The sequence below is a fragment of the Dreissena polymorpha genome, chromosome 4, assembly GCF_020536995.1.
Source record: "Dreissena polymorpha isolate Duluth1 chromosome 4, UMN_Dpol_1.0, whole genome shotgun sequence".
Taxonomy (NCBI): domain Eukaryota; kingdom Metazoa; phylum Mollusca; class Bivalvia; order Myida; family Dreissenidae; genus Dreissena; species Dreissena polymorpha.
Genome location: NC_068358.1, coordinates 115,357,160 through 115,378,589, shown reverse-complemented (window position 1 = coordinate 115,378,589; position 21,430 = coordinate 115,357,160). Strand labels below are relative to the sequence as shown.

The window sequence follows — 21,430 nt, the reverse complement described above, 5'->3', positions numbered from 1 at the left end:
CATTACGCCTCATTTCGCCACATTACGTAGAAATGTATACATTGCTGTATTTAGGTGTACACACCGCATTTTTACGCCCCTGAAAATGACTAGAACAAAAGGATGTAACAAATTATGGCAGTATTAGACGAAAACCAGGGATGTAACTTTCATATATTATAATTATTGAAAAAAAAACTTCCTAACATCAAATTTAAATTTCTTCGTAAAGTTTATCTTGATGCAGATGGTGCTGGCGTGCTTCTGTGGCTTGATTGAACTGTATCACTACCACCAGTTGCTATTTGTCGCAACCTTATGCGATGCCCAATTGTCTCCACTCCGATTCTACTGAATTCACAATCAGACATTTCTTTCATTATCTTGAAATCAATTTTTTCGCCTATCAATCTCGGTAAAATGGCGCTAAGGCCAACAGCTGCGAGAGCGCCTTCCAACGTGGTAAGGTCACAATATACTAAATAGTTTCCCTATATAATTCAATGTAAAAGCGACATCTTTGAGTAAAAATAAATGCAACATTTTGCACATAGAGACGCCCATAACCATAGTCGGAGTCGATTTGTGCAATAAAAAAGATATGTCATGTACGAACCTAGAAAAAACTTGTCAAAAGTCAAACTCGACTGTTTTTGCAACTTTTGTTTCGGCCGTTTTCTAGTGGAATGTAACCTTTTTTAGTGAACACCGGTGCTCTCTCTTTTATTGCCCAGTGTAACGTATCCGAACATGATAACGACGTTGGCACATAATGAAATGATGTTTGCACAAAACATAATGTCGTTAGTACAGAACGAATTAGTAAATGCACACAACAAACTGACAAATGCACACAGCATAATGACAAATGCACACAACATAATGACAAATGCACCCAACATAATGACAAATGCACCTAACATAATGACAAATGCACCCAACATAATGACTAATACACACAACATAATGACAAATGCACCCAACATAATGACAAATGCACACAACATAATGACAAATGCACCGAACATAATGACAAATGCACACATCATAATGACAAATGCACCCAACATAATGACAAACGCACACAACATAATGACAAATGCACACTACATAATGACAATTACACACAACATAATGACAAATGCACACAACATAATGTTATGACAAATGCACACAACATAATGACAAATGCACACAACATAATGACAAATGCACGCAACATAATGACAAATGCACACAACATAATGACAAATGCACAGAACGAAATGATGTATGCACCTAACAAAATGTCGTTAGTACAAAACGGGTTGGTAAATGCACACAACATAATGACGAATGCACAGAACGAAATGATGTATGCACCTAACAAAATGTCGTTAGTACAAAACGATATTGCAAATGCACATAGCATAATAAAAAATGTACAGAACAAAATGATGTTTCTACAGGACAAAATGTAGTTTACACAAAACAACTTAGTAAATGCACCTTACATAAAGACCAGTGCCATCAGAAGGCAGCATTGGCGTTCCATACATATCTGTGTTTGGAGAGATATGTTGCTGTTTTAAACAATGCTTATTACCTACATGTGGTCACGTATCTGCATTTTACAGTGATTTCGATTGAAGCAGAATCCTGCTGTTTGATGCAAGCATTTTGCAATTTCCTCACTTTTAACTCCTGCAAATAATCTGCCTTTCGTCATTTTGAAGTTTAGTGTTGTCGCGGACGAATCCCGTTTAGGGTCATTCTAAAAAAGTCTGGGAAACAGAGACCATTGGAGAAGATAAAGGTTAATTATGACAGACATGAACGCCTACCGGTAAACATTACAAAATGAACGACGCCTACATTGTTACTAATTTGAAAACGATTCGTTTGATGTGTTAATTTCTCTGCTGGAACGGAGGAGATATCGTTTAAAGAACCGATGGACGACGAGCATCGTGGTATTCTTATCGACTATAAGATACTCAGATAATCTTCAAATAAGATGGCCTAAAATTGTTATGTATAACTCACGCTAATTATTGAAACCGACCCTGAACTTTATTTTCGATATTATTAATTTATTTTCAAAATGAAGGTTTAAAGAACGAAAAAATCCCTATTAAGTCATAACAAATCAAATACATGTATATCGAATGTGTCGACATTTGCAAAGCGCAGTCAACATCAGAAGAATAACATATTTATAATTTCACATTATTATGGTTAATATATTAACAATATTGATAGCGGCGGAATATTGAAAGCACAATAAACGTCTTCATCTGAATCGACTGCTTTATACAACCACTTCCTTCAGTGCATAAACTCCTGTAACATTTCTTACCATTTCTAATTAATATTCTACCGGGTCGATAAAACCGAATTCCCCCTATGTAATCTTAAAACACCTTTGTTTTGTCGATCACTTAAATAAGATGTCATAAGTTCTGTTTAGATCTATGAGCTTAATGTTATTGCCTGTTTAAGATGAATGGTGTTTAACAACTGCTTTTCACGTTTGATTGTAATTGCAGGCAATTTTAAAGCTGACATACTTAAAAGTTTTATGAAAATGTTGAGGGCAACATAGGATCTTACACAAGCTATCAATTCAGTTTATAAAATGAGTACAGGAATATTGTTTCGAGCAAGCCATACAATGACTACAAACATACTGATTATTGTTCTCCAACATGCTGCTAATTTCTAATATTATTCCCTACATAAGTATGCCTCTTCGTTATTTGCACGAACGTCCATTATTTATGTACATCCCCAAATATTATCTATTAATAGCAGTAAAGCGCCCGTTATATTAACCTCGCAGTCATTACTTAATCGTTATAACAAGATATGACAATGCGATATGACAAGTATAAAATAACTTTTAACAAAAGCACCGCATAACGGGTGCCACGCTCGGCTGCCAAAGCTTGTCAGATTTTTTTTTCCTCCAAGTATTTTTTTAATAGCTTGGGTAACGTTAACAAGGTTCTCATTTACATTTCGGAATCGTAGATGATCATCATCAATAACTGTTTGATGTTTGTTCATCCATTTAATGGTACCATAATCCTTTCAAGCAGAGCATTCATTGCCTGATTCAGGAAGATGATGTATAGTTTTGTTTTATTTTGAATCTGTGACAAAACGTTGGGAAATTGTCATTTCAACAATCTTTGAGTATGTCACGTCAAGCCATTAACACGTCTAAGTGAAAATGTGCACACTAAAGCTGACAATGCCCAACCCATCTTGGAAAGGGAACTGCGTCTTTTATATTATAAATTCCCAAAAGACATTGTAGGTATCGCTCAAACCCCATACCAAATCCACCGTGGGGAACGGATCCAAACTGGCGTAAGTCTAGGTACCTAAAAAATATAAAACAAAAGAAAAACAATTGGAATGACTAAGAAACATTCTTAAGACAAAGATTTAAATTGAAGATATTACTAATCCATTCAATGTTTAAGAAATATCTGACCCCTTCTAGAGCTATTCCAATCAGTGCTTTGATCAACCATGAAATCCACCATGTAATATCTTTATCAAGAATCTTTTTTCTTAGCTTACATTTTGGGGCTTTCCCTGGCTCAACATTTTCTTTAGTCAAATGTACCTCACTTGGGCAGAATTCTTCTTAAGGTGGCTATTTTATCGGTATTGATGAAGAACAAGAGATGTGTTTGTCAGAAACACAACGCCCCCTACTGCGCCGCTTTGATTTATTTATTTTTGTTTTTGATTATATCCCTTAAAAAATATTATTTCCCTTGTAAAAATGATCTGTACCTGCCAAATGATAAATAGAAATTATCTCCTTTTAAAGCTCGTTACTTCCCTTGGATCATATTTTTACCTTGACCTTGAATGATGACCTTGACCTTTCACCACTTAAAATGTGCAGCTCCATGAGATACACATGCAAGCCAAATATCAAGTTGCTATCTTCAATATTGCAAAAGTTATGGGCAATTTTAAAGTTTTCGGACAGACGCACAGTCTGACAGACGGACAGTTCAACTGCTATATGCCACAATACCGGGGGCATACAAAGTTGTAGTCAAATATATCTTGTTTGGATAAGAGGGTCCATTTGTAGCTTTTAGCTTATTTGACAGATAGCAAGTTTGTTCTGTACAGTTTTCTCTCCATATATTTTTTTTCACCTTTGCTACGGGTCACTGCACTGTGACCACAGAGGGGAGCCAGGCATGCAATGCACACGGATAGATTGGGTGTCAATAATAGAGTTGACTTAAGCTTTGTCTTTGAATGAACAAATACAATTTACATCTTATGAATGAAATAAAGAATTACTTGAGTATAAGATGATGAATGAAATAGAGTAAACATTATGTACAAGAGATATGTTAATTGGGATCTTACCACTGATAATTCTTCATAAGGCCGAGAGATTCTAGTTTGTCCTGCAAGGGTTGTAACCTTTCTTCCCTAAGACTTCCCCCAAACAGCTCCCCAACTTCAGGCACAAGAAGATCGACTGCAGAAACCTATAGGACACATCTGATCCATGAACAGCATACAGAAAGTAATGCTGGTAGCAGGACTGCCTATGGAGACAACAGATGGCATTGACAGGGTAGTAAAGTTCCCTTTTTAGTCTTTTGTCCTTAAAAGGCATCTGTTCCCAGATGCTGACTTGAAAATTTTTGTGGTGCATACCAATCAATCAGATCACAATTCGGAGTGACTAATTTTTCAAATTTGATAATTGAAAAATTGTAGATGCTTAACTTCATCCAAACTTGTACTTGAGTGCTGACTTTTATAAAGGTTGGGCAATAAATATGACTTAAAGATTGAGTGAAGGATTTTGCTTTAAAAGGAACGTGTTCACATATATAAGGATTTTCTCAATTTGTCATTAAATGCTTTAAATTGATAATGTCAACATCGGGACAATATAGTTCAAGGATAAAAAAAAGAATAGAATCTAAGACAATATGGCCATGGACTTTAAAGTGCTCAAATGAGAACTAAAGGAATTGGACTATTCTGAAAAAGTACAAGCTGCTTCAAGTAGATTAGACCAAAAACGTGACGTCTAGAGTATTCACTTTTTTATTTGATCTAGTGACCTAGTTTTTGAGCTCACATGACCCAGTTTTAATCTCAGTAAAGACTGTTCTGACCAAATTTCATGAAGATTGGCCAATAAATGTGTCCAACACCGGAACCATTTTCCAACTCATCCAAGATATCATTTAGAACAAATGTTCTAACTACCTTTCATGAAGATTGGACAATAAATGTGACTTTTATATGTTACAAAAGTTTTACTATAGCCATATAATGAAAACTGCCCCGCCCCCTGGCCGCAGTGTTTTATAACCAACCAGATCCATTTTCTTAACTCATCCAAGATATAATTGGAACACAATGTCATGTTCTGACCAAGTTTCATGAAGATTGGACTAAAAATGTGACTTTAAGAGCGTTTATAAGGTTTTACTATAGCAGTATAAGGAAAAATGCACGGAACCCTGGCAGCAATGTTTTTCAAAAGACCAGAACTATTTTGGAACTCATCCAAAATATCATTAAAAATAATGTTGTGACTGAACAACAAATATGACTTCAAACTCGCCCAAGATATCATTGGGACACATATTCTTACCATGTTTCATGAAGATTGGAAATAAATGTGGCCTGTAGTGAGTTAACAAGGTAAATGTTAAAAACACGAAGGACAATATGCATTATGCAATATACATTATGCAATCACAAAAGCTCACCATGAGCACGTTGGAATCACAATAAACAATTGACCAAGCCAGCATTTTAATCTGGTACTGCATTTTACACTGAACATAACCGATCGTCGATTTGTCTCCAAATATAATTAACACAACAGAGACCACTTCTATTTCATAAATTATTTTATGATGATTTATCATGAACAAAAAATGTACTTTCAATATGAGCATAAACCATAAGTGTTACTTCACTCCCTGGTATATATTGCTTTTTTCATTTTTGAATATGTGACACAAAGTTGGACAACTGTCTTTTTGACATTCTTCAATATGACCCAGTAACCTGTTTTGTGATCCAACATGACCCAGTTTATACCTCAGCATAGATAACATTGGGAAAAATAATCAGATCAAGTTTAAGGAATATTGGCAATAAATGTGACTTCTAGAGTAATTTTATTTAAATTGAACCACTGACCTAGTGTTTCACCCCACATGAATCAAGTGGGGTGAAACAAATAAATTCTCAATGAGCACACTGTGTTCAAGTGGGCTAGAAGAAATCAACAAAACAAGAAACTTTTCAGATGCTCAACATTACAAAATAGAAATAAATCTCACTGTTTTTTCATCTGAATTTGTTCTGGCGTAGAATGGTTTCAAGTCAGCAGGAAAGTCTGTCACAAACACTGGTACATTGTCGCAGTATCGCACTAGGAACTGCTCATATTCCTTTGACAAATCACAGCCCCACTGCAACATACACACACTTAAAATTAATAGAGGCACGTCATGTGAGAATGTGTCTTATGCCATATGCAGTCAGAGTAATGCTAGCTTCAGTCCAGCTTGCGATGCCACCCAGTCTAATCAGGAGCTACCCAGTCTGCTATAAAGTTTTTGTGGTCTCATTATGACACAGAGTAGCTCCTGACCAGATTGCTAGGATACACAGGCTGATCTAATGCGTCGCTGGCTGCATTTGGCACAAGACCCATTTGTGCATGATGCCGCTGAAGAGGAAGTTGAATAGCAACAAATGTCTCTAAATACACCTAAATGGAGACAGAAAAATCATGTGCCTGCAATAAATTTGAACAATTAAATGCACCTTTTGGTGCTGACACATTTTTTGAAATACAGAATGCTTGATAAATGTTATAACGGATAAGTCTCTTCAAAACACTTACATTTGGTATGGAAGACAATTTTTCAGAATTTTGCTTTAGAACATTCACTGCATCTGTATAGGTCATCCTGAAACAAAATTAAACACATTACATATTTATTGGGGTTAAATATATGTGTGCTTGATTCTAATACAATATATTCTTAAAATAAAATTAAATAATACCATGTTTTGAGTTTGTAAAACTGGTTAAAGTACTTAATATTGTCACATCTAATTCACTAGTTTAGTATTAAACTCTTGTGATGTTTATCATTATTAATTATATATTTAATGTAACATTTGCAAAGATCAGTTAAATGAAACACATATGTTCAGAACATTTTTCATTAAATGAGGCCACATACCTTATATATTTGTTTTTTGTAAGTCTATCAGCAATGCTCGAGATGTGTTCAACATTGGACTGTTTCCAAAGGTCCTGTATAGCAGACTCATGTTTGTCAAACACGCTGGTGGTGACAGATTTAACAAGGTCCTCCATCACCTGAGAAAACAGCAATTGGTACACATGTAAGTAATGTGTGACAGATGTCAAGTCTTCTCCTTGTTCAGTCTGAGGTGGCGAAGGAATAGTAACACAGATACAACATGTACTTTTTATCCCAAAACAACATTCAAAGTCTCAAGCCCTAACATAATGCAGCCTTAAGTGCAAAATGAACCATATATCCCAAAACAACATGTGTATCCCAAAACAACATGCGTATCCCAAAACAACATGTGTATCCCAAAACAACATGCGTATCCCAAAACAACATGCGTATTCAAAAAAAACATGCATACAGTCAAGTCCTCTCATAACAAGGAATGTGTTTGTCAGAAACACTATGTCCCCTTCTGCGCCGCTTTGACTTTTTTTTTACCTTTGACCTTGAAGGATGACCTTGACCTTCCACCACTCAAAATGTGCAGCTCCATGAGATACACATGCATGCCAAATATGAAGTTGCTATCTTCATTATTGCAACAGTTATGGCAAATGTTAAAGTTTGACTAAACCAACAGACGTACAGACCAACAGACAGGGCTAAAACAATATGTCCCCCACTATAGTGGTGGGGGACATAGTAAAGCCTCAAACATGAGAAAGCTACAATCCCTGCAGCAACTTATTTGCCAATATTGGTCATGTTAACCCTTTCAGTGCTGGAACACAAAACTTGGCGTCTCATCAGGATCCAAAGTGTTTGCTATTCTGATAGTATTCTTTGAAAAAAATCGAAGAAAATGCTAATTTTAGAAATTCAGCAGACAACATTTTAGCAAACGACAAATTTCCCTGCATGCAAATGGATAAGGGGGATAAGGTGAACGTTAAATGACATGACCTATGCTCACTTGCGCAAGTCTAATAGGATAAGGGTAATTTACAATTACTGTAAAGCCATTAAATTTTGTGTGGTACGAATTTTCGTGGATTGCGTTGTTCCCCTGAACCACGAAATCAAGTACCAACGATTATTTTTACATTTTTAATCCGAAATCGGTCTTTTCCGAATGTCATTGCCGACATTCTCTATTGTTTTTGGTTATCTGAGATATTTGATTGAGATATGCTAGGTAATACAATATGTTGTTTTCTTGATAAGTGTTTGAGTAATAATACTTTTTAATCAAACACGGAATTTAAACTGTACATCAGCGATTGTTCTCTTTTATGTGACGTCATCAAATAAACAGTTTGCAGATTTATCACATATGTCAATTAGTGCCAATTAAAGTTAAAAGAGACATAACGGTTTTCACACCTGTATTTTTGGGACCTTATTACTCAATTGTTACTACTAGGGGACAGATTGAGCAGAGAATTGCAAATATTGTCAAAACAACATTGATGGCAATTAGCGAGCGGGGACCCACAAAATCGCCGCTTATTCGCTCTTATCGACAATTATCGGCAACACTTTCATGCTTCAGTGCACATTAATCACAAGCCTTGCTGTCAACACACATTAGCAGATTATTCTTCGTTATTACTCCACGAAATTACGTGTCAACGAATTAGTTGTTTTTTATTAAACCACGAAATTTCATACCGACGAATTTCTATAAGTTTACAGCTAGCAAAAACTGCCTTACCTGTATCACACAGTCCAGAGACTTGGTGAAGGCTATCTCAGCCTCTATCATGTAGAATTCTGCTAAGTGATATCTACCGGGGGACTTCTCCGCTCGAAATGTTGGACCAAAACTGTACGCTCTCAAAAATGCCCTGGATATTAAAAATATTTGTATCACATCAATGTATAAGGGACAATTATCATCAGTTTATTTGTTCTCCAATATTAACCATGTAAAATTAATTAGTACTAAATGCAATACAACATAAAACACACAAGTTTTATTTGAGTTTCCATCCAATCAATATTACTTCGTATCTGCACAAATAATGGATACCTCTTTACACCCAGATTGCCATTGTAGTTTGCCCATTCAGCAAAAGCTTAAGAGAGAAGGGTTCAAATCCAGAATACATGTTCGTTTCTATGTGGCTAAGTCGTACAGTATTCATGTAATTTTTATTATATTTTATCAAATGCTTGTATATTTGTAATGCTAAGTTTGGGGAGAAAACACACCAACAAACTGATGAAATAAGCAATGTTTGATTTCTGGTTACTTTTGTAAAATTTGACTTTGATGGTTAGGTTCCTTATACACCAATAAATCAAATTTATCGTCTAAACTATATCAAGAAAACAACATGGTTGTGAAAGTGAGAGATTCTCATACCCCAATGCAAAATTACAATAAACATTACATTAATATCTTAAATTACAAACCAATTAGCCAGTTGTACATTTAAACTTTTGTTGAGTATACACAATAACAATAAATACATGTATTTAAAACATTTGTGCAATTGAATTAACAAGAGGGCCTGAAAGGCCCAAAGTCGCTCACCTGAGCTAAAAAGAAAAGACCTGTTTTTTGCAGCCCAAGATATCAATGGAACCAATGTTCTAACCAAGTTTAATGAAGAATGAACAACAAATGGCCCCCTGGCAGCCATGTTTTTCAACAGACCTGAACCATTTTTGAACTCGTCCAAGATATCATTGGGAAAAATCTTCTGACAAAGTTTCATGAAGATTCGACAATAAATGTGGCCGCTACAGAGTTAACAAGGCAAATATCCATGACGCACAACGGAAGACAGACAATTGACAAAAGGTGATCACAAAATTTCACCATGAGCAAAAAATATTATGCTCATAAAGATTGTCACCATGTTTGAAGATGATATTATTAAAACTAATCGAGTAAACTAAATCAAGATATAACAACATTTGCACTCAGCAAGTTTCATTTAGATTGAACTAAAAATGTGACAAAAAGTATTTACAATGTTTCTCTTAAAACAACTGTAGACATACAAAAAAACTACCACCCCCCTGAGAGCCTTGTTTATAAACAAACATGAACTATTTTCAGACTCACCTTGCAATTATATTTCCATTTAAAAAATCATTAAGTCCGTTTTTAAACACAAATCTTTGATAATGTGGGTTATTGTAATAAACAACAAGAGCACTGCATAACAGGTGCCACGCTTGGCTGCGAAAGCCTGTCAGATTGTTTTTTTTGTTGTTTTTTTAAGAGGTCACAGTGACCTTGACCTTTGAACTCGTGACCCAACAAGAGATGTGTTTGTCAGAAACACAATGCCCCCTACTTCGCCGCATTGAAATAAAATTTCTATTGATCATTTGGCAGGTATAGAAATCATCTCCCTTTAAAGGTTATTACTTCCTTTGAATTTTGTCTAATCCAACCAGGGGTGGGGGGGTCGGAGAGGGTCTCACAGTCAATTATGACCATGTCAGACATCACTGACAACCAAGGCCTGTGGTTTAAAAGAGATCATAGCCAGAGTTTTTTTTTTCTTTTTCATCGCCAGAGTTGATCATGTATCCATGGACATAAGTCCACAGGTATGTAATGAACATCAAAGAAATTAAAATTATATCATTTAAAAAAAAAACTTTGACAAATCAATCATTTGGGTTATAAATAATCAAAATAATAAATCTGTACAGTAACTGTGAAAAGAACTTCAATTCTTCGTAAGGAAATATATAATATGAGATTTATAATTATATAAATTACTTCCCTTGAAAATAATTGTCTGTAACAAATGTCTATTTTTAGTAGCAAATAATTAAAATTCACTACTGTGACTGTATATTCACCACTCAAAATGTGCAGCTCCATGCGATACACATGCATGCCAAATAAATAAAGTGGCTATGTTCAATATTGAATAATTTTCTCCCTTTTTAAAGCTTATTACTTCCCTTAAATCTGTATTTTTTACCATAGACCGTAAAGGATGACCTTGACCTTTTACCACAATGTGTTTGTCAGAAACACAATGCCGCCTACTGCGCTGCTTTGATTAATTTAACAAAAATATATACGTGGGCAGATTAGATAACTATGTCCATTTAAAGCTTATTACTTCCCTTGACTTTGTTTTTTCGACCCTAGACCTTGAAGGATGATGTTCACCTTGAAATTTTACCACTCAAAATGTGCAGCTCCATGAGATATGCATGCCACATATCAAGGTGCTATCTTCAATATTTAAAAAGTTATGGCCAATGTTAAGGTTTTAGCACGACGCCAACGGTGGACGGTGGACGGCGGATGGCAGACGATGAGCTGGCTATGACAATAGCTCTGGTTTTCTCCAAAAACAGCCTCAGTAATAAAACCCAGTTTATTTTAGCAGAAATGTGGACCCTTCAAGGGAGAGTATCTTGAGCATACTAGTATGTTGATGAACAAAGAGTTCTCTCAAATTCCTGACTAAGAGTTACTGCCCATTCAATAAATAGAAAGTTCTGAGACACTTCCTTTCTAGCATTGGATTCCAAGGCTTCAACCTACAAAAAAAATCGAAATTACAAAAATGTACATTAATCTGCAGAGATATTTCTTAGTTATAAAACAAAAGCATCACAAAATGTCTGGAAGAGGTAAACCAGTAGGAAGGAAGAGGAAAGCTCAGACAAAACTGCCAGAAAATTAGGAATCTAGAGTGTTCACAAATTTTTTTACTATATAAGTATAAGGAAAAAGACCCCCCCCCCCCTGGCCATGTTTTTTTACCGATCCAAACCATTTTCGAACTCAAGTGTCGTACCAAGGAAACGAATGTTCTGACCAAATTTCATGAAGATTGGGCAAAAAATGTGTCTGCTAGACTGTTCACATGTTTTCACTATATATATATAGAGGTAACTGCCCTATCCCCTGGCGGCCATGTTTTTCCGCCCATCATGACCATATTCGTACTTGTCCGAGATATCTATAAAATCGATGTTCAGAACAAAAATATGATGATTAGGCAAAAAATGTGACTTCTAGACTAGAGTGTTCACAAGCTTTTTTTACTATTTAAATATAAGGAAAATGACCCCCCCCCCTGGCTGCCATGTTTTTTTACCGAACCGAACCATTTTCGAACTCAACCTTCATATCCAGAAAACAAATGTCCTGACCAAATTTCATGAAGATTGGACCAAAAATGTGACTTCTAAAGTTCACATGTTTTCACTATATACATATAGAGAAAACTGCCCCGCCCCGTGGCGGCCATGTTTTTCACTGATCTGGACCATTTTCAATCTCGTCCGAGATATCAATGAAACGAATGTTTTGACCAAGTTTCATGATGATTTGGCAAAAATTGTGACTTCTAGAGTGTTCACAAGGTATCTCTATAGCCATATAAGCAATACTGCCCCGCCCCCTGGCGGCCATGTTTTTCAACAGACCGGAACCATTTTTTAACTCAACCAACATATCATTTAGACAAACATTTTGACAAAGTTACATGAAGATTGGGCATCAAATGTGACTTCTACAGTGTTCACAAGGTTTTTCTTTTTTTTCTAGTTTTGAGTTTCGAACTCAGTCGAGGTATCAATGGGACAAATGTTCTCACCAAGTTTTATGAAGATTGGACAATAAATGTGGCCTCTGGAGTGTTCACAAGGCAAATGTTGACGACGCACGATGCACGACGGACGACGGACATAAAGCGATCACAAAAGCTGATCATGAGCACGCTGTGCTCAGGTGAGCTAAAAAAAATCCACTTAAACAGTTGTTAAAATAAACTTCGAGAATCTTTCTTTAAGAAACTTGAACACAATTTTTGAAAATCATCTCAGGCTTTTTTGCTCTTCAGAGGAATGCAGTTCATGAATTGCTGTTCAATGCAAAGTGTATCATGCCTTTTTCCAATATGCTTGTTTGGCTCAATCAACGCTGAACCATACATGTAACCTTCAATTCTGAAATATCTTCAATTCATAAGATTTACCCAAGTGATAGTTATAAAACTTGTCTTAACTGTTTAATAAATGGATTATACAAAAAGCACAGATAATTCAAGAAAGTCAAGCAATGTTCATCATTGAAATACATCATTTCATCAGATAATTTTACAAACAGGAAACAAACAGGATACCTATCTTATTCAGTAAAATAGCTAATTAAAGCATTCTGTTCAAGCATATTCTTCCTTGTTATTTCTTATTTCGTTTAATCATACTACCTCATACGTGTCTTACTTGTTAACACTTTCAAATAATTTAGAGAAACTTAATTGAAACAAGAGCACCGCCTTGCGGGTGCAGACCGCTCATCTATTTTCTTTTTAAAGGTGAAGGGACTCTCATTTTCAATCACAACGGAGGGAGGGGTGGAGTGAAGAGGGGTGTATAGTGTGGGGTGTGGAATTTATTACATTATCTTCCAAAAATGCGGAAAAAAAACGCAAAAAAAAAAAAAAAAAACGGGGGTGGGGGGGGGTTGGGGGGGGGAGTGGGGGGGGATTCTTGGGTGCGATAGTTGGACGGTATTTCAAACATAAAATAATAACAATAAATATTTGTGTTTTTTAACCGTTTCAAAAAAAAATTACAAAAATTGAGGGGTGGGGTGGGTATAGTGTGAGGGTGTGGTGGTAATTTGTGAGATTATCTTAAAAAAAAAAATAGGGGGGGGGGGGATTCCGGTGGACGGAGGGGGGGGGGGTGGGGGGGGATTCTTGGGTGCGATGGTTGGACGGTATTTCAAACATAAAATAATAAAAATAAATATCTGTGTTTTTTAACCATTTAAAAAAAAATGGGGGGGGGGGGTGGGGTGGGGGGGGGGGGGGTATAGTGTGAGGGTGTGGTGGTCATTTTTGAGATGATCTTAAAAAAATAAAATAAAATAAAATAAAAAATAGGGGGGGGAGGGGGGGGGGGGGGAAAGGGGAGCGGGGGGGCATGGGGGATGGTTTGGGTTGAGTCTATTGTGGTATGTCAAGTAAGAGTAGTTTTGTCAAAATATCAATCAAATCTAATCATAAATAAAAGTAATGGCAATTTTAGCAAAATTTAATAATTTGACCTTGAGAGTCAAGGTCATTCAAAGGTCAAGGTAAAATTCAACTTGCCAGGTACATTAACCTCATGATAGCATGAAAGTATTTGAAGTTTGAAAGCAATAGCCTTGATACTTAAGAATTAAAGTGGATCGAAACACAAAATTTAACCATATATTCAAAGTTACTAAGTCAAAAAAGGGCCATAATTCCGTAAAAATGACAACCAGAGTTATGCAACTTGTCCTTTTACTGTACCCTTATGATAGTTTGCGAGTGTTCCAAGTATGAAAGCAATATATATGATACTTTAGGGGTAAAGTGGACCAAAACACAAAACTTAACCAAATTTTCAATTTTCTAAGTATAAACTTTATACTTAGAAAATTGAAAATTTGGTTAAGTTTTGTTATTTTTGTTATTTATTAAAGGGCCCATAATTCCGTCCAAATGCCAGTTAGAGTTACATAACTTTGCTTGCACAGTCCCCTTATGATAGTTAATAAGTGTTGCAAGTATGAAAGCAATAGCTTTGATACTGTAGGAATAAAGTGGACCTAAACACAAAACTCCAAATTTTCAATTTTCTAAGTATAAAAAGGGCACATAATTCTGTCAAAATGCCAGTCAGAGTTACATTACTTTGCCTGCACAGTCCCCTTATGATAGTTAGTAAGTGTTGCAAGTATGAAAGCAAAAGCTTTGATACTTAAGGAATAAAATGGACCTAAACACAAAACTTAACCAAAATTTTCAATTTTCTAAGTATAAAAAGGGCACATAATTCTGTCAAAATGCACGCCAGAGTTATCTAACTTTGCCTGCCCAGTCCCCTCATGATAGTAAGTAAGTGTACCAAGTTTGAATGCAATAGCATTGATACTTTCTGAGAAAAGTGGACCTAAACGCAAAACTTAACCAAAATTTTCAATTTTCTAAGTATAAAAAGGGCACATAATTCTGTCAAAATGCACCCCAGAGTTATCTAACTTTGCCTGCCCAGTCCCCTTATGATAGTAAGTAAGTGTACCAAGTTTGAATGCAATAGCATTGATACTTTCTGAGAAAAGTGGACCTAAACGCAAAACTTAACCGGACGCCGACGCCAACGCCAACGCCGACGCCAAGGTGATGACAATAGCTCATAATTTTTTTTCAAAAAATAGATGAGCTAATAAAATTATACAATCCAGTGGCAGCTGAAATTAAATAAGGGTGAATGTGACATAATTTGAAAGTAATATGATGTAATGTAATTGTTTTAATACTATTAATATACATACCAATAGTAGTTTTAAGACAGAAATGATATTTCAGTAAATATAAATTGAAAGAAACTGTATTTTTATAAAAGATTGGTCCCAAAGTTTGGAGTGTCAAACAAAATAAATAAATCACTTGATAAATTTGGAGTAGTAGGTGTCCAAATCCAAATACATATCATTATTATTTCCAGTTTATGAGAAAATTAATTTACCATATGCTACAGTACTAGTCAGTCAACCATTGAATTGACACATTATATTTTTAATTATGCAGCTGCATAAGTGACCACTATATGTTTTGATTTCAATAGTAAATTAACATAAAACATACCATAATCAATTAATTATTGCAAATTCTTGGAAAATCAACCAAAAAGGCACTTCTGATTGACCCAACCTATATATTCCAATTCTTGGCAAAACATACACTTCGACCCCTATGAGTGATGTTGTAAAGACACAGAGGGACTTAAAGCAATGAAAGACACACACAAGTCGAAAAGAAAAATTGTTTTGGTCTAGTTAAGTTTAAACCTATTTAGGGCATATTGAAACGCTTTAAAGTCAGTTTTTATTGAAGAACCAGTACTTGTATCTTTTGGGGATTGAAAGAATGTTCCCAAACATCAAACCCGTAACCTTCCCGTTGCTAGAAGGACATATCTATTATGCCACTGCAACTCTTGTTCTTATTTACTAGTACGTTTTTGTGATAAGTCAATTGATAGATGTGCCCACTCAAGTATCACGTCAAAGTTAAGCTGTCCTGATATCATCAGAAACAAGGACCGGTCAAAAAAATGCTGTGGTTTCTCATTACCAGATAACTTACCCAGTAAGTGATTACCTCCAAGTGAAGCTGTCCTGAAACAGTCAAAAAAGAGGGCTGGTCAAAAAACTGCTGTGGTTTCTCATTACCAGATAACTTACCCAGTGATGACCTCCAAGTGAAGCTGTCCTGACACAGTCAAGTAAGAGGGCAGGTAAAAAAACTGCTGTGGTTTCTCATTACCAGATAACTTACCCAGTGATTACCTCCAAGTGAAGCTGTCCTGACACAGTCAAGTAAGAGGGCCGGTCAAAAAACTGCTGTGGTTTCTCATTACCAGATAACTTACCCAGTGATTATCTCCAAGTGAAGCTGTCCTGACACAGTCAAGTAAGAGGGCCGGTCAAAAAACTGCTGTGGTTTCTCACTGTTTAAAGACTTGAGCTCCTCATTAGTCTGATAAGAAGAATGAGTAGTTAAAATAGCTATGCACAAAAGTTGAGAAAAAAGAAACACAGATCCAATTTGAGCAAATAATCATGTTTTTCATTTTAAGACATTAAGCTCATTTCAATTTACAAGACGGTAATATTGCATTTACAAAACCGTTCATTAAAATATTAATAAAACATAAATTCTAGTGCATTAAAATAATTTAGTCATAAACTGTGACTAATAATAATAGTAACAGGAATATACTGTGAATAATAATTATACTTATAGCAATAGTGACTGTATGATGACTTAAAGACTGCACATTTTTGTTTGATCCAAGACTAATTTAAAAGGGAGTACCTTTATGTGAAACATTTCACCTGCACCCTCACAGTCTGATGATGTAATTATTGGGGTGTGTACAAACAGAAACCCATTATCCTGTAATAAAATATGTAGATATGTTCAACAAAGATAGAATGTCCCCACCTTAACAAATTTGCAATACCAACTAAACATGTAAGACCATTTGTAATCCCGTATTCTTCAACTTAAAACATTCTGAGATAATTGCAATTATAAATATATTGTACATGGAAGTTTTCATTAAAAAAAATATAAACAGCATGTGATTTATTCTACTTAACTACTTGTCAAGATTTCCTTTCATAGTTTCTTGTGCATATAAAGCACTTGTAATATAACAATTTATAAACTTTCTTGTAATTTTATACCTGAAGGAATTTATGTACAGCCATTGTTGCGGAGTCTCTTATTCTAAGGAGGTTTTGATGGTGTAGAGTGCGGCATCTCAAGTGCGGATAATTCCTTAAAAAGTCTTGAGTGTACTCTGTCCTTGGCTTGAATGGGTAAAACTAAAACAATGGATAAGTAATATTTTAATTATCTTATTTAAAGAAACACTAGAGTTCTTGCTCTTAATACTTGATCAAGTAACTAACTACATGTGATGCAATCCCGTTTGTGCCACATACAATTTTGTTGAATACCTTTTAAGGTAAACACATGACAATAAAAGAAAAGCAACACAATTTACATGAAGATATTTGACAATCACTAATGACATTTGACGATGAACAACAACAAACAAAATGTTAAGATTTTACAGTCGCATTTCTGTGCTATGGTTTGTCTGGAAATAGAAACTTGAATGTCGTATGTCACTTCTAGAGTTGTTCAAAATTAAGTATGGTATCATCTGTTGCCTTCGTGGGTTCAGAGAAGAAGTTATTGGGAGGAAACGGGAAAACAGACCGTTGACAGCTACCAACCACAAAAGATCAATGTTGAGCACAGTGTGTGACATCAGATATAGGAATGGCTCTATGGTGCATAGTTTGCAAATACCGTAGGTTTGTCCAATTGCTGATTTAAAGGATTCCTGGAGTCTGTCAATGCAGGTGCAACAACAAGCAAACCCTAAAAGGTTTGCTATAGTAAACTAAAGTTATGGCATTAAAAAAGAATATTACACTGGCATACACTGAAGCACAAGACATTCAGACCAAGTAAGTCAACAGGGCAGCATTAAAACTGACTGCACAGGCTAATCTGTGCGGACACTTATTGCACATGCATAAAGCCCGGTTTTCCAAGAGAGCTCTTTTACATTTTTTGTCAACTAACTTAAATTTGCAAATATTTTAATTACCTAGTAAGAGTCTGAGCAACTGGGCCCAAGACTATACACATGAAAAACAGAAACAAGAAGTTCGAAAACATCAGTGTATTGAAAGACAGTGTGTAGGATCTTTATGTATACCTCATTATCACATGGTCCCAGCACAGTTAGGGAGTCAGCTTGTAGTTCTACCTCCTGACCTTTACCAACACTGGGGACAAGAGTGCCCGTCACCTCCACACTGACCCCTGGTGACAACTCGCTGGAAATAGTTAATGACACTAGAAAATACAATGTCTCAGAGTGTAAAGTTGAATATGCAGCTCATTCTTATCACCACTTAAAGGTCCTTCATTTTAGACAAGCAACTGACAGTACAATCTAGAGAAATACACAGGACAAAAACAAACACCAATGAAAAAACCGGGGTTGAAGTCTTAAAATGGTCATTTCAAAGTATAGGATTGGGGTTTTAAAACCAGTTTAAGGGCACCAAAACCTCACACTTGGCCCTGATTTATTCATAAAACAGTTCAATGTAAATTAAAATTAACCTTGTAGAAGAACAATGCATTAAAAGAACATAAAAAAGTTTCTACATGACACTAGAAAACAGATTGTCTCACAAGTTATATTGCACTGAAAAATAAGTCTGTAGACTAACTTATGAGAGATACTTCTACATGAATGCAGGGTACCCTAAACATTTGTAAGATATTGGCCAATTACAGATTACCACTACTTATGGATTACCAAACCTACTAGTCCATTGAGATCGCTATATTCTTATTGGAGAGCTGATGAGTGGTAGCCCAGGTCAGGAGAGCACTCAAAGACCCAGGCTGGTCGCACATTTAACTGTTGACCGTAGAATATGCATGTGTGGGTTTCCCAGGATCAGGTTTACACTCTTTAATGTAAAGACTTTGAGGACAAACTCCAACCTAGCTGAGCAGAATGTCAAAGTCAAGTATTTAAGAAGAATTGGTGATACGCTGCTCAGTAAGCTCACTTGGAAGACCACTCACTATAGTGGGAGGTCCCAGGTTTAAGTCCCAGATCGGTTAGTGGCCCCAAATGTTTAAGTGTAGAGGGAGAGGGCTCCAATAAGGTTCGCCTTTCAGCCCAATCCTATGTCAATGTCATGTAACTTGTGAATATGTTACTATGTCGTAATAAATAAGTTTAAACCAAATGTTTAAGTATCAAATCTGTCACTCAAGAGGAGTGCAGGTTTGGAAGCCTGATTAGCTAAGAAAAGCATAATGCCCTTATAGCATGAGTTGCAGGGTTCGAGGTCTCAGACTGGCAACACACTATTCTAGCCATCTGACATTTGCGCCAAAAGTTGGAATGTGACTAAACCGTGGGTATACATCCTCAATCCCTGTATTTGAGGATGAATACATATTCAAATGAGGATGGATGCATCAGTATGAACATGAAAACTTAAGGGGAAAGGTTGAGTTAGTAGTTTTTTTTAGACCCGTAATGGCCACACCATTATCTCACCATGTGACATGTACATAACATATCATATGTATCATATTATCTAGTTATCTTTTGTAAAATGCTCCAACATTCAACAATGAAGTCAGCAGAAAAGCACCAAAAGTTTTTCATGTGTAAAATTCAGGAACGTTTGTAAGACCAAAACAAATACCTCTACTTTTGAAAGCATTAACAAAAATAAGAGGTTAATAATAGAAAGAAGGGAAAATGGTTTCTCTTTTAAATATTTAATTGTATAAAATTTTAAAATGAGCGCACAATTTAAGGGTTGATTAACAGTTGTTTTTTTTGCCCCAAATTACAGCTTCTTACAGGCTGTTTCCACCAAAAGATTTTCTAATAAACTCAATTATTGGTTTATAGAGTTTATTATACAGCGATATAATTCATTTTGTTTATTATACAGCGATATAATTCATTTTAATATATATATATATATATATATATATATATATATATATATATATATATATATATATATATATATATATATATATATATTAAAAATGCAGTTAAACGTGCACTTACAAACAATTGAAATACAAAATGTACTGTTATTTATATTCATATGAAAAATGTTTCATTTTTCAAATTTCAACATTTACCAAAAGGCTGTAAAAATGAAGCATACACACAAATCACTAATTGTATGTGTTAATCATCTGTAAATGCATGAAAAAAGAAAAGTTGGTCAGAAAAACAGAAATGTAACTTTTTTTCCTGCCTTAATGGAAAATAAAAAGTGCTCTGGGTCTAGCAAAAGAAGTTTTTGTAGAAAGAGATAAACCTTTGACATATGGACGGGTCAGCCACAATCTGTAGATTTTCATAACAGGATCCATCATTCAAATTGCAAAAAAGCACACGCTTCTGTTTTCTGACATTGCGAAGCCAACCCTGAAAATAAATAATTTAAAAATATCTCAAATAATATATTTTGTACATGCTTTTTGTCTTGACTAGGGAGAACTTTGAGCTATATAATGTTTGTGCTCATTAAAGTTCAAAGCATTCAGAGAAGAACTAATAACACCAGATGCAATCAGGCTACTATGTTTGTCAAAAAAGTTTGGTTTGATCTTAGCATACGTTTGTATGATGTGTGTCTGTAATTAAAAAAACAACAACACTACCATAGGTAAAATTAACTGAAATGGTTAACTTCTTGTGTAAGACAATATGAATAACTCTTTTTTCATAAATTAAGCCAATTACAATCAGTGCATTGTAACCTACAGAGCTAAAAAATTCTCCTTAAGAAATGAACTAAACTATTTTAAACATACTCGTATATTTACAGGAACTCCAGTTTTATTAGGCAATATACTAATAACATCTTTAACGGATTGTCGATAGCATCTATAAAAAGCTGATCTATGGTGGCATGAAAACCGCTGCAAAATGCAGCCAGATATCTTCGAGTAACAAACGGAGGCTGACATGTTTTTATGCTGCAGTAAATATGTTCGTCTGCCAAAAAAATTAGACTTATCTTATCTAGCATACCCACGGTTTCAATGCATAAATAAATT

At 35.3% G+C, this 21,430-nt stretch overlaps 1 protein-coding gene across 2 annotated transcripts; it reads right to left on the bottom strand.

Moving 5' to 3' along the window:
* Positions 1-3,090: 3,090 nt before the first annotated feature.
* LOC127878213 (probable asparagine--tRNA ligase, mitochondrial) lies at positions 3,091-21,347 on the bottom strand. Of its 2 annotated transcripts, XM_052424711.1 has the most exons (12): positions 21,185-21,347; positions 20,686-20,795; positions 18,528-18,648; positions 17,479-17,619; positions 17,105-17,185; positions 16,659-16,765; positions 8,968-9,100; positions 7,233-7,372; positions 6,887-6,953; positions 6,318-6,449; positions 4,366-4,490; positions 3,091-3,347 (listed from the first exon to the last, which is right to left on the bottom strand). In XM_052424711.1, the coding sequence occupies exons 1-12, from the start codon at positions 21,338-21,340 to the stop codon at positions 3,203-3,205; spliced, it is 1,458 nt and encodes a 485-aa protein (XP_052280671.1). In that variant the 5' UTR covers positions 21,341-21,347; the 3' UTR covers positions 3,091-3,202. The 2 variants fall into 2 exon arrangements, with proteins under 2 accessions (XP_052280671.1, XP_052280672.1); XM_052424712.1 differs by lacking the exon at positions 3,091-3,347 and having other exon boundaries at positions 4,411-4,550.
* Positions 21,348-21,430: the final 83 nt, after the last annotated feature.

What these genes read in the sequence shown, in the direction of transcription:
- LOC127878213 (XM_052424711.1), bottom strand. Translation starts at nt 21,340, where the DNA reads ATGTCAGCCTCCGTTTGTTACTCGAAGATATCTGGCTGCATTTTGCAG. An exon ending in CACTTGGAGATAATCACTGG is followed by an intron (nt 9,101 to 16,658) that starts GTAAGTTATCTG and finishes TTTAATATCCAG; the next exon opens with GGCATTTTTGAGAGCGTACA. An exon ending in CTTATGAAGAATTATCAGTG is followed by an intron (nt 3,348 to 4,365) that starts GTAAGATCCCAA and finishes TATATTTTTTAG; the next exon opens with GTACCTAGACTTACGCCAGT.